Source organism: Xyrauchen texanus, chromosome 39, assembly GCF_025860055.1.
Source record: "Xyrauchen texanus isolate HMW12.3.18 chromosome 39, RBS_HiC_50CHRs, whole genome shotgun sequence".
In the NCBI taxonomy this organism is placed as follows: Eukaryota; Metazoa; Chordata; class Actinopteri; order Cypriniformes; family Catostomidae; genus Xyrauchen; species Xyrauchen texanus.
The window spans coordinates 1462734-1485160 of NC_068314.1; the positions used below are offsets into that span (position 1 = coordinate 1462734).

General features: G+C 40.2%; 1 protein-coding gene across 1 annotated transcript; it reads left to right on the forward strand.

Moving 5' to 3' along the window:
- Positions 1-4112: 4112 nt before the first annotated feature.
- Positions 4113-21774, forward strand: aspscr1 (ASPSCR1 tether for SLC2A4, UBX domain containing). Its single transcript, XM_052111429.1, has 17 exons — positions 4113-4221; positions 7210-7265; positions 7533-7647; positions 10269-10369; positions 12726-12783; positions 13162-13235; positions 13563-14094; positions 14712-14771; positions 14883-15019; positions 15112-15193; positions 15310-15376; positions 15776-15838; positions 16347-16399; positions 17136-17187; positions 17548-17617; positions 18666-18856; positions 21606-21774. Exons 1-17 carry the CDS (start codon positions 4132-4134, stop codon positions 21614-21616), a joined length of 1812 nt encoding a protein of 603 aa, XP_051967389.1. The 5' UTR covers positions 4113-4131; the 3' UTR covers positions 21617-21774.
- The last annotated feature ends 653 nt before the right edge of the window (positions 21775-22427 follow it).

Consider the following 22427-nt stretch of genomic DNA (forward strand, 5'->3'; position numbering starts at 1 on the left):
TAGACCCATTAGCGTTGACATCTAATTTATGCAAACTTATGGAACGGATGGTTATGAATAGGTTGACGTATGAAATGGAGAGTAAAAACATTCTGTCAGCATGTCAAAGCGGATTTAGAAAAGGGAGAAATACTGATGGACTCAATTCTGAGTTTGGAGGCAGAAATTCGAAAAGCTCAAATTAATAAAGAAATGTTGATGGGAGTATTTTTCGATGTTGAAAAGGCTTATGATATGTTGTGGAAAGAAGGGCTGTTAATGAAATTAGAAAGTTTGGGAATTGAGGGAAAAATGTATAACTGGATTTCAAGTGTTTTGTTTGGAAGAACGATTCAAGTTAGAGTGGGGTCTGAATACTCTAGGATTCTCTCAGTTGAGAATGGAACTACTCAGGGAAGTGTGAGCAGCCCTATTCTTTTTAACTTAATGATTAGTGACATATTTAGTAACATTGAAACTGGAATAGGAAGATCATTGTATGCAGACGACGGGGCATTGTGGAAAAGGGGACGTAATATGCTGTTTGTAGAAAATAAAATGCAAAAAGCAGTGAAGGAGGTGGAGAAATGGGCGTAATAGTTGGGGTTTTCGGTTTTCTGTGGTAAAGACACAAGTAATTTGTTTTTCTAATAAGAAAAATATTCCTAAGTTAAATATTAAAATGTATGGTCATCAGCTGGAACAAGTTAAAGTAGTGAGATTTCTAGGTATGTGGATGGATTCTAAATTAAATTTTGGAGTCCATATTCAGAAATTGATAGAAAAGTGTAAAAAAGGAATAAATGTTTTAAGATGCTTGTCAGGTGCTGATTGGGGGGCAAGTTGCCAGTCACTGAAAATAATTTATTATGCAGTGATCAGGTCAAATATAGACTATGGAAGTATGGTATACAGTTCTGCTGAAGAAAACTTTACTTAAAAAAATACAAGTTATACAAAATCAGGCCTTACTGAATTTGTTGTGGAGCATTTAAATCTTCTCCGGTAGTATCACTACAAGTTGAATTGGGAGAATTACCGTTGGAACAACGCAGACTTCAATTGAGGATGAGATACTGGTCAGGTGTATGTGGACATCTGGAAAGTCATCCAGTAAAAATATTGTTGAAGGAATGTTGGGAGTATGAATACAAAGAAATAGCAAGCTTTGGTTGGTTAGTAGGGAAGGAGGCAAACAGCTTGGGATTGAAAGATTATTTAATAGCCCCTCTGTTCCAATACCAGCAATTCCTCCTTGGATGTATCCCATGCCATTAATTGACTTACAAATACATAAAGAAATAAATAAACCAATTAGCATATCAACTGAATTAGTAGTTAAACAGTATGTAAATCGAGAGTACTATTCAGTATTACAGGTATTTACAGATGGGTCAAAGGAACCAGAGTCTGGAAGAACTGCAGCAGCAGTATTCATTCCTACATTTAATTTAAAAATTACAAAAAGAATATCGGATCATGTATCAGTATTTACTACTGAATTAATTGCTATCATATTAGCACTACAGTGGATTGAAGAAGTTCAACCAGCTAGAACCGTGATATGTACGGATTCAATGGCTGCTCTTACTAGTCTTATGAGTGGAAAATCTGAATCTCGGCAAGATTTAATATTTGAAGTTTTGCAATGTTTATTTAGAGCAAGGCAGTTAGGGATACTGGTATTTTTACTCTGGGTGCCTGCACATGTGGGTGTGGATGGTAATGAGGAGGTAGACCGGTTGGCAAAGAAAGCATTAAATCATGCACAAATAGAAATGAATGTATCACTAAGTAAATCAGAAATCAAGAGATTAATAGCAATTGAAATTAATAAAAGATGGCAAAAGATATGGAATAGTGACTCTAAAGGAAGACATCTTTATCAAATTCAAGAACAGGTTGGAAATGAGAGGAAAAGATATGGAAATAGGAAAAAAGATGTCATTATTACAAGGTTAAGAATTGGTCACACTGCATTGAATTATAGTCTTTATAAAATAGGGAAGCATGATACAGGAAACTGTGATAAGTGTGGGGATTTAGAAACAGTGCAGCATATTCTTTTAGAATGTGCTGCATACTGAATGGGAGAGACAACAGTTAATTCAAGAGCTACAATGGATGGGAGTTGATACAATTTCAATAAGAGTATTGTTAGGAAATGGGTCAAGACAATCAAGAATTCACGAATTAATATTTAGATATTTAAATAAAACAGGAATAATAAATAGAATTAAATTTTTTATTTTTTTTCCTCTCTCTCGTTTCTTCCAAAGCCAAGTATACTCCACACTCCAGATCAGTAGGTGGCGGGAATGCACCATTTATGTTGGTCTGCCAATCCGCCATTAAACACCAGAAGAAGAAGAAGAAGAAGAAGTATCCACCTTTTTTTTTTTTTTTTATTAATGCCACGAACCAGAACAATACAATGAGACATAATCCTTCAAAATGAAACAAAAAAACCAAGTAAATAAAGTAAAATAAAAAAAAAAAAGAACAGTGCCAGAGGACAAGAAAAAAGTATTACAAACAGAAAAGGGGTGTTACATTATATATCCTGCTTACAATGCTATAAACTCTAATTGCCTTTTTACTTGTGCACTTACACAAAAGAGAACAATAAAGCTTAAAATCATTTTTAAAGCAAGAAAAGTTAGGTTTGGAGTCAGACCATTTCATTTTATGAATGTGGAACTTCCCCATCAGTATTAACAATTGTATAAAGTATGCCTTATCTTCTCAATCCCATGATCACTAAAGTGTATCATAATGTCAAATCCACTCAGCTGTAAGTCAATGGTCAATTTTTCCTTAATTAAACGCTCCACATCAATCCAAAATATTTTTGTATGTATACAATGGAAAAATAAATGAAAAATTGTTTCCTTTTCACCTTTACAGAAACTACAAGAGTAATCAATATCTAATTTAAAACGTTCCAATACATGTTTCACTGGATATATTCTATGCATTATTTTAAAAGAGACTTCTTTTACTTTGTTATTAATGTAGAATTTATCCACTGTTCACCAAGCATTACACCAATTTACATCTCCAAACACAGATGACCAGAAAAAGCGAGCTGGAGGGTAAACAATATTATTAAGTATATTCCTAACATAGTTATTTGAGACTTTATTTTGTAAAATGTCTGTATTACCCAGAAATATTTTACCCATAATGTCTGTAAAATTTAGATCTTCCTCTTGTGGTGCATTTTTAAAAAGGATCAATACTTTCCTGGGAATCGCATCCATTACAACTGCAAAGTCTTTAGGTCTAACTGGTATTTTAAATTTATTCAAAAATTCTCTATATGTTAATAAATTTCCATCATTATTCAAAAGCTGGCTAACTAATATAATATTGTTTTCAAACCAGTAATCAAAAAAAAGAGATTTATTTTTGTAAAGGATGTCTTTGTTGTTCCAAATGTAATATCTCCTAGGTGAAAAGTTATGTTTGTAGGCCAGTGTCCATGCCATGAGAGCTTGTTTATGAAATTTTGCAAGCTTAAATGGTATTTTGTCAATCGAAAAGTTACACTTCAGTAAAAATGAGAGGTCAGCCCAATTGTTTAAACAGATAATTGGGAAAGGAATTCCAAATGCATTCCTTATTTTTTAAATACTGAATAAGCCAATTTATTTTAAATACATTGTTCAAAGCATCATAACTCAAAACCTCTAAACCACCATGATCTTTAGGATTGCATAAAATTTCTTTTCTCAAATAATGTGGCTTGTTTTTCCAAATAAAATCAAAAAGCATTTTATCTAGTTGTTTGGTAACTTTAGTGGGAATATCCAATGATAACGAAACATAGACTGATCTGGAGATTCCTTCAGCCTTTGACAAAAGTACCCGCCCCAGAATTGATAGATCCCTTTGTAGCCATGCATTAAACCTCTTACTAGTTTTGTTAATAATTGGGTTGAAGTTTAAATTATTACGCAAATTCTCATCTTTACATATAACAACTCCCAGATATGTAACTTGATTTGCAATTGGAATATTACATAAATTAGTTAAACTACATTCTTTAAGAGGAAACAGAACAGAAGAAGATCCACCTTCTTCCACCGGCTGCTTCTGAAGTGACGCACACAGGTTTGTCAGACGAACGCGGTGACGTCACAGAGTGTCATGGCGGCGAGCAGTGCAGCTGTGTCAGTGTTGACTCCCAATGGAAGAAGACAAACAGTGAAAGTGTCTCCAAACACACCGCTGCTGCAGGTAACACTGACTTTAATCAGCACACATCTTAATTTAATTCGGATCTGTTTCACTGAAGCGCTTCACATGAAAGCAGATGTAAGCGCTATATGCTGCCAAAACACACCACATCATCTTTCACCTACAAATACAGTGTTTCCTTTCCTGTAGAAGCCTGTAATAAGACATGATGCTTTATAAGGAAGGGAACTGGAGTACTGTATTCTGATAATAATACTATGGTTGTATTTCGCTGTTTTGTCTATGTAGGGAGAGCTGACTGTTTTCAGACACAGCCAATGAAACTGTTTGGAAGCAAGACACATAAACGATTTCCAAAATACATTAACATGTTTCAGTTTTGTACAATGGTGATATTATTCTTTAACTTTTACATTAAGTGGCAATATTTGCCCCCTGGATTAGATTGTTTCAGTGGCATTTTTTTTTCATTTATGTTTTGTAATCATATTTAAAAATGTCAAATTCTTACATTTAATCTATTTATTAACAAAAGTTCTCGATATGAGTAATAATATATTATGTTTTTATGCAATAATGTGTACAGTTGAAGTTAGAAGTTTACATACACTTTGGTTGAAGTCATTAAAACTCCACAGATTTAATATTAGCAAGCTATAGTTTTGGCAAGTCATTTAGGACAACTACTTATTTTTCCAACAGTTGTTTACAGACAGATTGTTTCACTTTTAATTGACTATCTCAATTCCAGTGGGTCAGAAGTTTACATACACTAAGTTAACTGTGCCTTTAAGCAGATTGGAAAACTCCAGAAAATGATGTCAAGCCTTTAGACAATTATCTTCTGATAGGAGGTGTACTGAACTGGAGGTGTACCTGTGGATGAATTTTAAGGCCTACTGTCATACTCAGTGCCTCATTTATTATATATTAATTATTGTGGACCTCCACAAGTCTGGTTCATCCTTGGGAGCAATTTCCAAACCCCTGAAGGTGCCGTGTTCATCTGTACAAACAATAGTACACAAGTATAAACACCATGTGACCACACAGTCATCATACCGCTCAGGAAGGAGACGCATTCTGTCTTCTAGAGATGAACGTAGTTTGGTGTTAGAAGTGCAAATCAACCCCAGAACAACAGCAAAGGACCTTGTGAAGATGCTGGAGGGAACAGGTGGACGAGTATCTAGATCCACAGCAAAACCAGTCCTATATCGACATAACCTGAAAGGTGCTCAGCAAGGAAGAAGACACTGCTCCAAAACCACCATATAAAACCCAGACTACAGTTTGCAAGTGCACATGGGGACAATGATGTTACTTTTTGGAGAAATGTCCTCTGGTCTGATGAAACACAAATGCAACTGTTTGGCCATAATGACCATCGTTATGTTTGGAGGAAAAAGGGTGAGACTCGCCAGCTGAAGAACACCATCCCAACCGTGAATCATGGGGGTGCAGCATCATGTTGTGGGGGTGTTTGCTGCAGGAGGGACTGGTGCACTTCACAAAATAGATGACATCATGAGGAAGGAAAATTATGTGGATATATTGAAGCAACATCTGAAGACATCAGACAGGAAGTTAAAGCTCAGTCACAAATGGGTCTTCCAAATGGACAATGACCCCAAGCACACCTCCAAAGTTGTGGAAAATGGCTTAAGGACAAAAAGTCAAGATATTGGAGTGATCATCACAAAGTCTTGACCTCAATCCGATTGAACATTTGTGGGCAGAACTGAAAGTGTGTGTGAGCAAGAAGGCCGACAGACCTGACTCAGTTACACCAGTTCTGTCTGGAGGAATGGGACAAAATTCCAGAAACTGATTGTGAGAAGCTTGTGGAAGGATTCCCAAAACATTTGACCCAAGTTAAACAATTTAAAGGCAATGCTGCCAAATACTAACAAAGTGTATGTAAACTTCTGACCCACTGGGAATGTGATGAAAGAAATAAAAGCTGAAATAAATCATTCTCTCGACTATTATTCTGATATTTCACATTCTTAAAATAAATTAGTGATCCCAACTGACCTGAGACAGGGAAAGTTTTCCACCATTAAATGTCAGAAATTGTGAAAACTGAGTTTAAATGTGTTTGGCTAAAATGTGTGTAAACTTCTGACTTCAACTATATGCCTAGAATGGAATATGCAGAAATAAATCAGATGTTATAATTCAAATACAGAAGAACTCAAGCCCCCACTTTTTAAATTTTGGTAGTATTTTTTGACCCAAATGCCAGTTAATTTCTGATCCTGTTGCTGACATTTGGTGCCATGCAGATTTGCCGTGGTGTTTTTTTGGTATTTTTTTCTTTATCTTATCCACTCAAACTGACATTTTTTACGCCCCAATCTGGAATGCCCAATGCGCTCTGAGTCCTCGTGGTGGCGTAGTGACTCGCCTCAATCCGGGTGGCGGATCACAAATCTCAGTTGCCTCCACGTCTGAGACCGTCAGCCGCGCATCTTATCACGTGACTTGTTGAGTGTGTTACCATGGAGACCTAGCGTGTTTTGGGGCTTCACGCTATTCTCCGCGGCATCCACGCACAACTCACCACATGCCCCACCGACAGCGAGAACCACATTATAGCGACCACGAGGAGGTTACCCCATGTGACTCTACCCTCCCTAGCAACCGGGCCAATTTGGTTGCTATGGAGACCTGGCTGTAGTCACTCCGCACACCCTGGATTCAAACTCACGACTCCAGGTGTGATAGTCAGCGTCAATACTCACTGAGATACACAGATCCCCACAAATGGACTGATTTATTGACTGTGTCTCAAACTCTAGTAAACCACCTACCTGTCAAATTGGTTATGTCCGTTTATGTAGTACATCTTACATTTGAGAAGAGACTCTAGAAAATATAAGCAGTACTCCAACAATAGTTCAGAATATGTCCTATTTTTATTAAAGAGTACTGCTGACTCTAAATACACCTGCGAAACCTCCAAACACTGTCTAGATGAGTTTTTCGGAAGTGAAATTAATGTTGAGATGTTTAAATCTGCAGGTACTGGAAGATGTGTGTAAGAAACACGGCTTTAATCCAGATGAACTTGGACTCAAGTGAGTTTAACCTGAAAATATTTCACGAAATATAAATTCAACATCATTGTTGTGTTTCTTGAAATGAGAGAAATTAAAGTTTGATTTTAATGTTTCATGCGTGACACCAGAAAAACAAGCATTTTTCTGTATTCAGGATTGCTATTAGTAACACTCATATGAATTTGGGTAATAATAAACTGCATTCATGCAGAATGTGTGTGTGTTATTGTGGTGTTTGTGTGGTTCACAGCTCATTGTCTGTGTGATTGTTCTCTTTGTCTGCAGGTTTCAAAGGAACGTTCTGGATCTGACTCTACAGTGGAGGTTTGCCAGTCTGCCAAATAATGCCAAACTGGAGGTCGTGCCACGCTCGCGGCCGCAGACAGCAGCAGACAGTATGGTGTGTAATCTGTGTGTTTATAGAGGACTTTGTGTGACACATTTAGATCCTAAATATCCCTATTATTGGCAGAAAAGTTCGAGAAGCTGAGCAAGTCATTACAGTTTAATAAAGGACAATGAAAACAAACCTTTTTGTTTCTTTACAGTTAATTGCTGCAGAGAAGTTCTGGTTTATATTAGTGGAGCACTCTGTGACGTTAATGTTTTTCTAACAATGTATCGGCTCAAGCTAAGTAAATTAGCTGTTTATTTGACATTCGTTTTTGAAATAGGTTTACAGTGTTTGCCACCCTGCTACCAAAGTTTGGGACATATCCAAGTACATTTTAAAACCTTGATTTGTGTCATTTCATTATTGTCTGTTAATAAGCATTAACCAAAAAACATATTAAGGGGGGAACAGACGTTTGACTTGTTTACAACTATCTACTTATGTTATATGTCTTTGAACATGGCTTATCCAATCAGATTTTAGAGCCGGAACTTTTTATAAACTAAATGAACATCAAAAGATCATATGTTTATATAACATAAAGCCTTGACCTCTTCTCCTGTTTCTTTTGGTGGTGTTTACAGTGCAGATAAACATCAGCATATATTCACGTTTCCTCCCTGTCACGCTTTTATTTACTCTGTGTGTGATATACGAGCAGATCAGAGATGGTACGCTTGATGGTTAGTGAGTTCACAGGACGTGTGTTCTATAAAACATCATTCAGTTGTGCTCATAAGTTTACATACCCCTTACAGAATCTGTGAGATGTTTTTATTTTTAAACAATAAGAGATAAGGGGTCACACTGCGGTGGGCCAGCAATCGATGACATCATTAGTCCTGGCCCGTGTTTTCCATGCATCCCAAAAGGGTCGCCCACATCTTAACACACAACATGCTGTTCGTGATGCATGTATAAAGCATGTGTTTAGCACAAACATGCGGACACAGCCTTGTTCCCATCTGCTGTGTTTTACAGATTCACAAGAATGTGTTTATACTGCTGAAACATACAAGAGACGAGCATGTTTAGTGTGTTTATAGCTGGAACTACAGATGAAAGGAAAATGTTTTTGCTTGATTGAAAGATGAAGGCAAATGATTAATGACCGGCGCTCGTAAAGCACCATTCGCATCTTCCCTCCAATGTTTAACGGCCATTCTCGCTCATGTTGCAGGAAGAATGCTCGCTGGTGTCCAAGTGCGGCTGTGTGTTACTTTACGGTTCTGATCGCACAAGCCTTCACAGCCTTGATGCGCTGCTGGAACTGCCTCACAATTACAGGCTTCTCCTACAGGCTTTTCCCAAGTTTTATCTCTTATTGTAAGCTTTTATAAATGTTCTGTCTCTACAGAAGATTTCTGGCCAGAGCAGGGTTATTATAATTTCACTCTAATCACTCTGGCTCCTCCAGATTGAATTCGCACAGATCTTGTGTCAGACGGCATGCTCCAGAGAACAACTTATCGCAGAATTTGCCAAAGCTTTTGAATGTGATGGTACAGAATCTTTGAAATATGTTCAAAAGTTTTGTTTGAGGCCCTTTTGAAAATCGAAACAAGTCTCTTAACGATTATCACGAACAACTGCGCTCATTATTCGCCGTTACCATTTTGCTGCTTTATTGTGTCGTCGATAGAGTGCAACAGTCTTGTTCCGGAAGTAAAAATCCCATTCATTTGTTCCTTAGACTAATTGATTTTCAACTTCTAAACCTTTAAAGACAGATCTGCCGTGAGCTCCGAGGTCGTTATGCGATGGTAAATGCTTCTGTTTAAGACATCTGTCCATGTTATTTCAACTTCATTGTTTGAAAACTGGGTTTGATAGAGGATTTCCTTGTGAACAACAACACTACCCATGATCCTGAAAAGAAAGATCCACCAATCAGAGAACTGCAGCCAAGAACACCTGCCAAACAAGTCCTGAAGTGACCGCCCGCTCCCATGATGCACTGTGAATGACGCAAACGATCTATATATTTGATATACCTACTGATATATTTGTACTGTATATCGAAATATTTCTCAATAAATGTAAACTTGGTCTATTCTTAAAATCAACAAATTAAAATGGATGGTTTTATAAGTTTCCATTGCTTTGTATTCAGTTGCGCCACTGCCGTCTTTTTTGTCTGATTTTCACTTTTTTAGCTTCAAATCAAAGTTTGTAATATTGTGATTCACTTCGGGGCTGGTTGCTTTGGTTCATGGTGCACAACTCTTTTATGAAGGATTTGATTAAATCACTGGGAAAAATACTTCTGGAACCAAGATGGCTGAAAGAGTGGGCGGGCACGGTTACTGCCGCTCTATTGCATGTTTAAAAGAACGGCACGCATAAAAGGTGAACTGTGGTTGGTTGTTTTACATGCCAATAAAAAGTACCGTTGCCGTCTATTTTTTCACCAAATACACTCTTTGTCAAAAATCTATTTGAAGAGATAAATTACTAAATCGGACCAATATTGATTAAAATAGGAAAATGAATGCCAGTTTTTCTAACACTTTTTTCCTTTCTGTATTTTATTGCACATTTATACATTAGTTTCAGGTTAGCTACTTTTGCAAACTCCATAAATATATATTTTTGTCTTCTATAATGCTGTAAGTTGTGTATTTCAGGTTCGGATCGCTCTGCAGTTGGGCGATGGGTCTCGTCTTCAGGGCTCTTTCTGCAGTGGACAGACTTTATGGGATCTACTGACACACTTTCCCCAAACCAGGTGTGCTGACTGCTGTTTGTGTGTTAAAGTTTATTTGTGTTTGTTTATTGTTTGTGTAGAAGGTAAATAATCAAAAATTATGTTTTAATGTGTGTATGTGGTGGTTTATATTGATTTAATCAAGAAACCTCTGAAGCATTCCTCTTGAACAGAATCGAGTTCCCTGCTGTGGTATGTAATTGTGGCCCGCTCCTTTGAACTGAACGATTAACGGGTTCTTTTATGAGCACTCAGCACCACTTTCAAGATCTTCAAAATCCTTCCCATCCTTTCCCTCTCACTCATATCCCAAACCACCCCTCCTGTTCCAACAGGCCCCTCCCTCTATTATACAGACCACTCCCCCATTATTTCAGACACATCCTACTATCCTTATCCTCAGACCACTCCCCCTGTTCTCACAAACACCTCCCACTCATCCCAAACCTCCACTCCTACTCCAACAGGCCCCTCCCACTGTTATCTAGATCACTCCCCCATTCTTTCAGACACCATCCTACTATCCTTACTCTCATAGACCACTACGCATGTGCGCACAGACACCTACCATTAGGTGTGTTCGACTTCATGCTGTGCTGACCGATCGGCGCTGGACTTGAAGCAGTGCATGTCTGTTAGATATTTTGTCTGACTTGAGACGGCACCATGAGGTATGCAATCAAAGTACCGCAAGAGCGATTCGAGAGTAGCCAGCTGGCTCAGCCACCGCAGTTGCTGCAGAGGAGATGCTCTGATGATGACACAGCTTATTCATGATTGGCCAGACTACAACATGCCAGTGATGACGAGTGTTTCATGGGCTGCGTTCGCAATGGCATACTTCACATACTACTCTTGCTACTTCTGCTGTCAGTCTATGGCAGAAATAAGAATAGTGTGGTAGTATGCCAATACCAAGGTGTTTAGATCGGCGGGAACTCGAAATTTGTGTTTTCATAAGAGTACATCATGTTTATATGATTTATATTATGTTTGTCATAGCAATATCATGTTTATTTATAAAAACATTCAGAAAGATGAAAAATACTGACTGCATTATTGGTATTAAAATAATAAAGGCTTTTATTGGGCTTTTTGTACACACAGCTGGCACTACATTAAGCAGCACATACTGTAGCATTTTCAAATGAATGTTGCTGGTTATTATATGTAAAATTCAAGCATCTGAATTCCACGATTGTCTGAAATAATGAAAACAACCTTTGCACGATATGCCATGACTGATGTAGGGTCTGGACACGATGGGAAGCACAAAAGTTTCCGGTTTGACGGCCCTCTTTTCAACTCCTCCCCTGACTGCAACCGGCTAATCTCACCGATCGGGAAATCGAGATGCAGTTCAAGTCGAAAACAATGTTTTTTCCAGACCAATCCTTTGTTCTTGCAGACCCCTCCCACTCCTTTCCCAAATCACATCCCCTGCTCCAACTGGCCCCTCCCACTACCACTTCTTTCATGCAGAGAAAGTGCTGGTATCCCACTGCTATCCTAACCCTCATAGACCACTGCCCCTGTTCTCACAAACTCCTCCCACTGCTATCCAAAACCACACCTGTGCTCTAACAGGCCCCTCCCACTGTTTTTCCAGACCACTCACCCATTCTTGCAGATCCCATCCGACTACAGTCCTTACCCTTATAGACCACTCCTTCTCTTCTCACAGACCCCTCCCACTGCTTTCACAGACCACTTACACTTTTTATCAAACCACTCCCCCTGTACTCAGTCTCCACCCACTGCTATCACAGTCCATCCCCTTTTCATCACAGACCACTCCCCCTTTGCCTCACAGATCGCTTCTCCTGTTGTAACACACCCCACCCTCAGCTCCTTCAGACTCCTCCCTCTGGTTCACATACTCTGTCCAAGACTGAACCATCTCAACATTCAAGAACAAGCTGAAAACACATCTGTTCCACGAGCACTTAACCGACCCACACTAATTGCACTTAACCTACACTTAATGTACAAAACAACGAAATAAATCCTTGTCTGTCTCTTCTGCGCAATCTTTACTACCCCAGCCACTGTGAGAACATGGCAGTCCTGTACTGCAGATGTGACGAATCGCTTGCTATGTGTCTCATTTGTAAGTCGCTTTGGATAAAAGCGTCTGCTAAATGACTTAATGTAAATGACTAAATGATTGATTTTTTAACTGGTAGGTGTGCATGTAGGGGCAGATTCCAGGATAACAATGTGTATATATATACATGTATATGTTGTAGTGTATATATACACATAATACACACATGTGAAATGCTACACACGTGTTCTTGTTTCCTACATGTCATACAACGGATCAGTGCTTGTGTTTTCTTCATGACCGATATTTTGATTTGTTTCATCTTCACAGGATGTCTGAGCTTGAGGTGTCGGGACTCACACCAGTGTGTGTTTACATGAGAGATGAGGTAGGACTGTCTCTCTCTCTCTCTGTCTCTCTCTCTCTCTCTAATTTATAATGAAGTTGTTTAAATTGTCCTCGTGCTTCCAAACTATGGAATTTATATTGTTATATTTGAAACATTGTACGTGCACAATAAAGTGATTTGATTTGATGTATATCATGCAATCCTAAACATAGATATCAAATATTGTATTTTTTTATAAAATACAGGAATTAAAATCAGATTTCCTATTAATTGAAAAAATAATCATCAGTTTAATCAATTATCAATAATGAGTTGCAGCATCACTCTGGTTCATCATGAAGTCCACATGACAGTAAAATGGGTTGTGAATGCCACGTTGACGTTCATGATGAAGTATCTGTTGTCTTCTGGTTGTAGATCAGTGGTGAGGATGCGCTGAAGAAAACCACTCTAAAGTCTTTGGGTCTCACCGGAGGAAGTGCCATCATACGGTGAGCTCTTGCCAACGTCATGTGATCATTAAAGAGGTGGATGATCTATTGTTTGCTGATAACTGGGAAATTAAAGGACTATTATCGATAATGATAATGGAGTAATTTGAATGACATTTTTGCTTGCACCATTATATTTGCTTTTGTAATGTGCACGTAAGACATTCTCATGGTTGAAAGGGTTAAAACACAAAGGTAGAATGATCCGTTATTGTGATCAGCCGCCACAAGCTTTTGATTATCGGTTATCATTATCAACCCTAAAAATTCCATAATGGTGCATCTCAAGATCATTATGATGATGATGGGTTTGTCTCTTTGCATTAGATATGTGCAAAAAGGCAGCAGCATCTCGGATTCAGGTGAGTCCGTGGATGCGGTCGCTACGCCAACGGAGTCTGTTGCCAAAGCAACCGTCTCAACGCTTGCTCCACCGGAACCATCAACTGCTGTCAAAACCGCCCTTCCTGATCAGCGAGAGGAGACCGCACCTGCTCCTGTTGCCACGGAAACCCCATCTCCACCCTCTGTGGTCACTGTGAACCAGTCATATCCTGTCAAACAGGAAGAGGAGGAGCCTAACAAAGGCCAAGAGCAGGCAGTGCGGCCCAAAATCAGAGATCAGGAACAACAGTCCAAAGTAATGCCACAAAATGACGAAGAGCAACCCGGGACGTCCCAGCAGTGCCACAGCCCCGCCCACTCAGCCACGGCCATTAGCTTTGTGCCATTTTCAGGAAGTGGTCAGCGTCTGGGGGGACCGGCAGCGACTGGACTGAAGACCTCCACATCGTGGACTTCATCTGTGACCAGCAGCCCACCCAAAGCCAAAAAACCCAAACCGAGCCATGAAGTCAAAGTGAGTTTGTCTGTCTGTCTGTCTGTTTCATATTTTTGTAAACATGTTTGTGTTTGTCCATCCGTCCGTTCGTCTGTCTGTCCATCCATTTGTCTGTCTGTCTCTATATCTGTCTGTCTGTCCATCCGTCCATATGTCTGTTCTATTTTCATCCTTGATGTTTGTCTGTCCATCCATCTGTTGGTCGATAAATCTGGCTGTCCTGCCCATCTTTCTTCCTATCTGTCTGTTCCATATTGTTTGTGTTTGTCTGTCTCTATATCTATCTATCTGTCTGTCTGTCTGTTCGACTCTGTCTGTTTGTGTTTGGAATGTTTCTCTGTTGTAGATTTGTTTAGAGAGAGACAGACAGATGGATGATGTGCATTTAATATGCTATCAGACTCCCGTACATGCAGACACACAACACACAGGTTTTGCTTTTCTCTTATACTGATATATTTTCCATACGTCTTTTGTTTGGTCTCTATTCTCTGACACGGTTTTTGTAACTGATACTTGCAGTCCTGGATGCTGATTGGCTGATACAATGTTCCAGCTGAGCTAAAATACACCGTATAGTAAGAGCTCTGATATGAAACACCCGTTTTCATGTTTTCACATGTTTTTTGATTCAGAGATCAATGAATGCCAAACCAGCTGTTACAGATGAGGAGAATACAGAGGAATGTCTGGAGGTGAACACACACTTCAAATCCTTATAGAGCTGATAGTGCTAATCATTTATATCAATATGTCAGTGCTTTGTTCCTCACAATATTGCATTTATATAACATTGCTGTGTTCAGCCGGTTGACAGGGAGCCGCTGGTCTTCCATCTGGACTCCGGAGCTCGTCACCATGACGACGGAGAACTCCCTGACGAGTTTTTTGAGGTCACCGTGGACGACATCAGGAAGAGATTCGCTCAGTTGAAGAGTGAGAGGTCAGAACACTGTGATTCTGTCTTTACATGCTACAGCTTTATTATTATTTACTATTCTTTCATGTAGAGGTAACTGTCTCTCTGTCTGTTAGGAGAGCGCTCGAGGAAGCTCCTCTCATGACTAAATCTCTCAGAGAGGCTCAGATGAAGGAGAAGTTGGACAGGTATCCAAAGGTTAGGCTTCCAGAAGTATTGATTGACCAATCAGGATCGAGTACTCCAGAGTGCAGTGTAATAAAATCCAACTGGATATCTGTTGTTATATGATTATTTTATCACTATGGATTCAGGTGGCGCTGAGAGTCCAGTTTCCAGACCGGCAGGTTCTGCAGGGGTTCTTCAGACCTCTAGAAACAGGTCAGACTTCATGTCTCTCTCTCTCTCTCTCTGTCTCTCTCTCTCCCTCTCTGTGCGCAGTTTTGATGTCCATTCCTTGGTTGACCCAGAACTGCTTAGCAACTTCAAAAAAGAATAAACACAACTGATTCAATACTCACATGATTGTGAATTTATGTTTTTGAACAAAATGTGTCTCAGAGTAATGTGAACCGAGACTTTATTTTACTCATAAATTGGAAACTATTAACCCTTTTAGGAATGAGAAATGGGCTCATAAATGCTGATTCTCTTCTGGATTTAAGGGCTGCAGCTCTGTTTTTCACGAGACAATGTCAAAATCCAGAGAAGTTAACTGCACAGCTGATCTGTCTTCTGTTATTCCAGACTATTTTTCAATGTTTGCTGTCTTTTATTCAGTTGGTGCTCTGAGACAATTCATCAGTTCTCACCTTCAAGTCCCAGAACTGCAGTTTTACCTGTGTAAGTTTGTACACACACACACAGACACAATCACAACACATACATAAACACACACACGCTCACACTCAAAGACAAAGATAAAGATCCCCATTTAGCCTTAACAGACTGTACGGGCAAGTGCTGTTAGCAAGCACCTATGAAGGCCGGAACGGTACACGAGGGGGTGGGTGGCCAGCACCACGCCCGACTGCCTTTGTCTCCCCAGTGGCAATGTTTTACACACTGCACCAAGTACTCATTTTAGGCTGAGTCGACCTAGGGGAGTCCCGGGACCAGTTCAGATAATCGTCACTGGTGTTGGCCATGAGTGGGAATCGAACTCGGGTCGCCAGGTTCGCTCGGGTCGCCAGGTCGCTCGGGTCGCTCGGGTCGCCAGGTCGCTCGGGCCGCCAGGTCGCTCGGGCCGCAGCGCGCTAACCGCTACGCTACCCTCCCCACTCAAAGAAACACACACACTTTGATATTCCCTTTAGCGTGTGTGTTTCATCTTTGTTTTTTATTATTCTAGTTGTTGCTCCACCTAAAACCATCCTGGATGAGCCGAGTGCCACACTATATCAGGTGAGAGGTGTGTGTGTGTGTGTGTGTGTGTGTGTGTGTGTGTGTGTGTGTGTGTGTGTGTGTGTGTGTGTGTGCGCCCCACCGAGAACCACATTATTGCTTGGCAAGTATTGACGCTGACTATCACACCTGGAGTCGTGAGTTTGAATTCAGGGCGTGCTGAGTGACTCCAGTCAGGTTTCCTTAGCAACCAAATTGGGCCGGTTGCTAGGGAGGGTAGAGTTCACATGGGGTAACCTCCTCGTGGTCGCTATAATGTGGTTCTCGATGGGGCGTGTTGTGAGTTGCGCGTGGATGCTGCGGAGAATAGCGTGAAGAATGCGCGGATTAATCCTGACTGAGATTCATCCTCCAACACCTGGATTGAGGCGAGTCACTACGCCACCACGAGGACTTTTTCAGCTCAATGTGAATGAAGCGGCCATTGATACCAGCTCTTTTATGCGATTCCAAAAGAATACAGAAGTGTCGCTGCTGAGCGATCATTATTCCGTATTACCGTATTTTTTATAGTGAAAATCCATTTTATTTCCACATATAATACTAAATCTAGAAGTTTTTTCCATTGACATTTTTCAACCTGATCTAATCTTGCTCTGTCATGAAAGGCTGAAATGATCTGATGTTTTAAGAGACTCTTCAACTTGTTGTGTTTTTTGTAGTTTATTTTGACCGATGTGTCTCAACTCAACATTGAGACGGACCGCACTAATTCAACTATCTGTCTCTCTCTCAGGCGAATCTCTTCCCGGCTGCTGTCGTGTACTTCGGCTCAGATGTGAGGACAGGTTTGTCATGTTTATCTTCAAACTTATGAATGACATCAATGTAATCTTATTAGACTGGGAACACAGTGCATTCTGGGGAATGGGGAGCACTGGTCCCATTAGCCACAGTCTGAACTGGGATAGTTCACCCGGAAGTGAAAGTTCTGTCATTATTTACTCACTCTCATGTTGTTTTCGCCATGGAAGAATGTTTATGCAGCTCTTTTCCAAATGACAAGTGTTTATAGTGAGTCACTGAATGGAGAAGACCTGCGTATTCTTTGACAGAAGAAAGTCATATGGGTTTGGATTGACATGATGAGTAAATGAGGACGGTGAACTATCCGTTATAATCGCGTGTGTGTGTGTGTGTGTCTCCAGATTGTTATTTGCGCAGTGATCTGTTGGGTGACGGTGTCTCCGCCCTACAGGCAGATAAGCTCATTGCAGGGTAAATATTTCTCTTTTTCTTTGCGCAGTCATGTGCATTTCTTATGAGATCAAAATCATAATGAAATCAAGTTTCAGTTACTGATGATTTTTATATACTGTAATGCAATTTTACAAAGAGGAGTTTTTAGGCAAGTAATGAAGCTGAAATGCCCAAAACTTTCTTAATAATGGCAAAATGACTGTAACACATGGCCTTGAATGGCTTATTGCTTCAATAATCACTAAGATACAAACATTTTTATTTATGTATATTTAATAAAGCACAAATGTTTGTTCCAGTGACACACTTACAATGGAAGTCAATGGGGTTTAATCTGTAACATTAAAATACTGTTTCAAAAGTATAAACACATAAACAATATGTGTGTTAACATGATTTTACTGTCATTAAATCACTTACTGACCACATCTGTGTGAAGATACAGACAATTATACAACTCGTCGCTGTGACGACATAACGCCATAAACCCAAAAAGCTGACTGTGTGTTAACTCACACACTCTCACTCACTAACTCAGTCTCACACTCTCTCTCTCACACACACACACACACACACGCTTCTGCACGCCAGCAGTTTGTTTTCATGTTCAGACTGTCACCGTCTGCAATTCCTTTGAGTTTCCAATGTGTCATTCCACAATGTTTCCTCTAAAGATAGTCAACGCTTTCCTAGAAACCCCTGCAACACACACATCCCACAAAATACACTTTACACAAGTCAAACATCATTTCTGTTAAAACTGGTTTCTGCACAAGACTGATGGATCTAAACATTTCCTCTGTGAGCTGAACTGTGGAGAAGTCTCGTCTCGCTGATTAAACCTCTTTCATTCATGTGATGCTCTGCAGGAAGTCTTTCATCGCTGCAGGTGCTCAGGTGGTCTTGACCTTTGACCTGTGTAATTCACATGAAAGGGGTCAGAGAGACGAGTTGAGCTCTTCAGAACTCTTGCACGTCCTAAAACGTGTATTTGAGGACTGATGGCTCAGAACACTGTTTCTGTCTTCTGATCCGCTCTCTCTCTCTCTCTCTCTGCATCTGTCAGCTGTATGCCGTGCTCTCCTCCTCCACTCTCATCATCAGTGCCGTCTCAGGACGTTCTCGCGGCCACAGGTGAATCGTCAGGTTCCTCCGGACAGCAGGGGGTGACAGAGGACGCCTCTGACTCTCAAACTTCAGCACCCAAACCCATGAGAACTGACCCCGGAAAAGTGCCCAAGTGGCTCAAGCTCCCAGGTGCGTTTGTATCGTCTGCACTCTCAGCTCGCCTCTAGGGGGTGCTGATCACAAAACAAATCTTATGATATTATTCAACAACCACTTGCTTGATCTGCTCAAAATAGGTGTCATTTTAAAGCTTAGGGGGCTTTCACACTTATAGGTGAAACTCGAAAAATTAGAATATCGTGCAAAAGTTCATTAATTTCAGTAATTCAACTTAAAAGGTGAAACTAATATATTATATAGACTCATTATAAGCAAAGTAAGATATTTCAAGCCTTTATTTGATATAATTTTGATGATTATGTCTTACAGCTTATGAAAACCCCAAATTCAGAATCTCAGAAAATTAGAATATTGTGAAAAGGTTCAGTATTGTAGCTCAAAGTGTCACACTCTAATCAGCTAAACACCTGCAAAGGGTTCCTGAGCCTTTAAATGGTCTCTCAGTCTGGTTCAGTTGAATTCACAATCATGGGGAAGACTGCTGACCTGACAGTTGTGCAGAAAACCATCATTGACACCCTCCACAAGGAGGGAAAGCCTCAAAAGGTAATTGCAAAAGAAGTTGGATGTTCTCAAAGTGCTGTATCAAAGCACATTAATAGAAAGTTAAGTGGAAGGGAAAAGTGTGGAAGAAAAAGGTGCACAAGCAGCAGGGATGACCGTAGCCTGGAGAGGATTGTCAGGAAAAGGCCATTCAAATGTGTGGGGAGCTTCACAAGGAGTGGACTGAGGCTGGAGTTACTGCATCAAGAGCCACCACACACAGACGGGTCCTGGACATGGGCTTCAAATGTCAAACGTCTTACCTGGGCTGAAGAAAAAAAGAACTGGTCTGTTGCTCAGTGGTCCAAAGTCCTCTTTTCTGATGAGAGCAAATTTTGCATCTCATTTGGAAACCAAGGTCCCAGAGTCTGGAGGAAGAATGGAGAGGCACACAATCCAAGATGCTTGAAGTCCAGTGTGAAGTTTCCACAGTCTGTGTTGGTTTGGGGAGCCATGTCATCGGCTGGTGTTGGTCCACTGTGCTTTATTAAGTCCAGAGTCAACGCAGCCGTCTACCGGGACATTTTAGAGCACTTCATGCTTCCTTCAGCAGACAAGCTTTATGGAGATGCTGACTTCATTTTCCAGCAGGACTTGGCACCTGCCCACACTGCCAAAAGTACCAAAACCTGGTTCAATGGCCATGGTATTACTGTGCTTGATTGGCCAGCAAACTCGCCTGACCTGAACCCCGTAGAGAATCTATGGGTCATTGCCAAGAGAAAGATGAGAGACATGAGACCAAACAATGCAGAAGAGCTGAAGGCCGCTATTGAAGCATCTTGGTCTTCCATAACACCTCAGCAGTGCCACAGGCTGATAGCATCCATGCCACCCGCATTGAGGCAGTAATTAATGCAAAAGGGGCCCAAACCAAGTACTGAGTACATATGCATGATTATACTTTTCAGAGGGCCAACATTTCTGTATTTAAAATCCTTTTTTATTGATTTCATGTAATATTCTAATTTTCTGAGATTCTGAATTTGGGGTTTTCATAAGCTGTAAGCCATAATCATCAAAATTATATCAAATAAAGGCTTGAAATATCTTACTTTGCTTGTAATGAGTCTATATAATATATTAGTTTCACCTTTTAAGTTGAATTACTGAAATTAATGAACTTTTGCACGATATTCTAATTTTTCGAGTTTCACCTGTAGTTCGATTGCCTGTTCCGAACCCGAGTTCGATTGCTCCCCCCTGCTCGGTTCACATTTGTTCTTCTTTTTTTTTAACCTTTGGTTTTGTTTTCAACATCAAGATACAGAAACACACTTGCGTATGTCTGCCGCAAAAATACTGAAATCGTTCAAAAGACAGCGGGCTGTCCGCCGAAGACAATTTTTGCGAAGGCAAGCAGAAATCATCTCTCTGCTTGCAGTGCATGTGCGTGTGCGTCAATCCCGCTTTTCGTCAAGGTAAGTGTATACACACACGCACGCACGAAAGTAAACCCTTTCCGCTCATTTTGAAAGTGACGCGTGTGAGACTGACGACCACATTATACGTCATCAATAGCGGTTCACTTCCGCGGTTTGGTTCGATTGCGTTCATATCAGCAGCGAACCGTACTGGAGTTCACATGAACCGTACCCCAGACCACCTTTTTAAGCGGACTCGAGTACGGTTCGCGGGTGCGCACCCGAGTTCGGAAGACAGCGTTCACATCATCCAAACGAACCGAACTCTGACGTCATTCGAACCGGGGTGTGCACCAAAAGTGCTAGTGTGAAAGCCCCCTTAGACTCTTATCTTCATGTCATTGATGTGTTCGATCGTCCTCATTGGATGTTTAGAGAGTGTTAGAGTCCATATTTGGGACAGACATGTGTCCCATATTGGGTCAGCAGAACCAGAGTGCACATGACAGTACATTGTTCACATATGCAACCAGATGAATTGTTGGGTTGCCTTTGTAAATGTGCCTCATGTGCTGTTCACACACAGCATCAGTATGGACATTTTTAGGTACTGATATAACTTCCCATTTAGGGAAATCGACAGAGCAAAATTTACCAGTATTTTCAAAAAGGTCATGTTCTCACGAGTTCTAAACTGGAATTTGCAGGTAATTTTCTGGAAAACTTCCAGCTGGTCAATAAGTGTTTCAGGGTATATGTGTCTGTATTTAGCAGGTGTGTAAACCCTGTTTCACACTAAAGTCTGTATATTTACATGCATGCTTACTCTGATTTATACTGCATGTGTTTAGGTAAGAAGTAACACCGCAGCAGCTCTGGAGAGGATCTTAACAAGCAAGAAGAAAAGCAGATTTCTCTCGCTGATGCCCCGTGATGACACGTCTGCCACTGCACATGTAGTTTTAGAGTTCATAATTCATGACATTATTCCTCGATTAAAGCCTCTTATTCAATTGCCAATTGAGTTTCTCTTTTTTTTGTGAAAGCACAAGGGTTAATTTGGGTCACATTTACAATCTTTTTCTAACAGAATTGAGAAGAAGGAAATTTCTGGCCATCTGATCTTTGGAGAGTCCAATTTTGAGAATTGTGAAATCTCATCAGGTTTTGAAGAAATATAAAGTTGTGTATCGTCAGCATAGCAGTGGAAACTTATTCCACGATTCCTGATAATATCTCCCAGAGGAAGCATATACATGGAGAAAAGCAGAGGCCCTAAAACTGATCCCTGTGGCACTCCATACTTTACTTTTGTTTGGTTTTACAACTCCTGGTTTACATATACAAAGTGGTAGCGGTCTGATAAATAGGACCTAAACTAAGCTAATGCAACTCCACTAATGGCAACATAATTCTCCAGCCTATTCAAGAGAATGTCGTGATCTATCGTGTCGAATGCAGCACTAAGATCTAAAAGCACTAGAAGAGAAATGCAGCCGTGATCAGATGATAAGAGTCATGTGTAACTCTGATAAGTGCAGTCTCTGTACTGTGATGAGGCCTAAATCCTGACTGAAATTGTTCATATATACTATTTCTCTGTAGAAATGAACATATTTGGGAGGACACTACCTTCTCTAGTATTTTCGACATAAATGGGAGATTTGAGATCG

Coding starts and splice junctions, on each gene's coding strand:
- aspscr1 (XM_052111429.1), top strand. CDS start 4,132: ATGGCGGCGAGCAGTGCAGCTGTGTCAGTGTTGACTCCCAATGGAAGA. Junction 10,370..12,725: donor ACACACTTTCCCCAAACCAG/GTGTGCTGACTG, acceptor TCATCTTCACAG/GATGTCTGAGCTTGAGGTGT. Junction 15,377..15,775: donor CTTCAGACCTCTAGAAACAG/GTCAGACTTCAT, acceptor TCTTTTATTCAG/TTGGTGCTCTGAGACAATTC.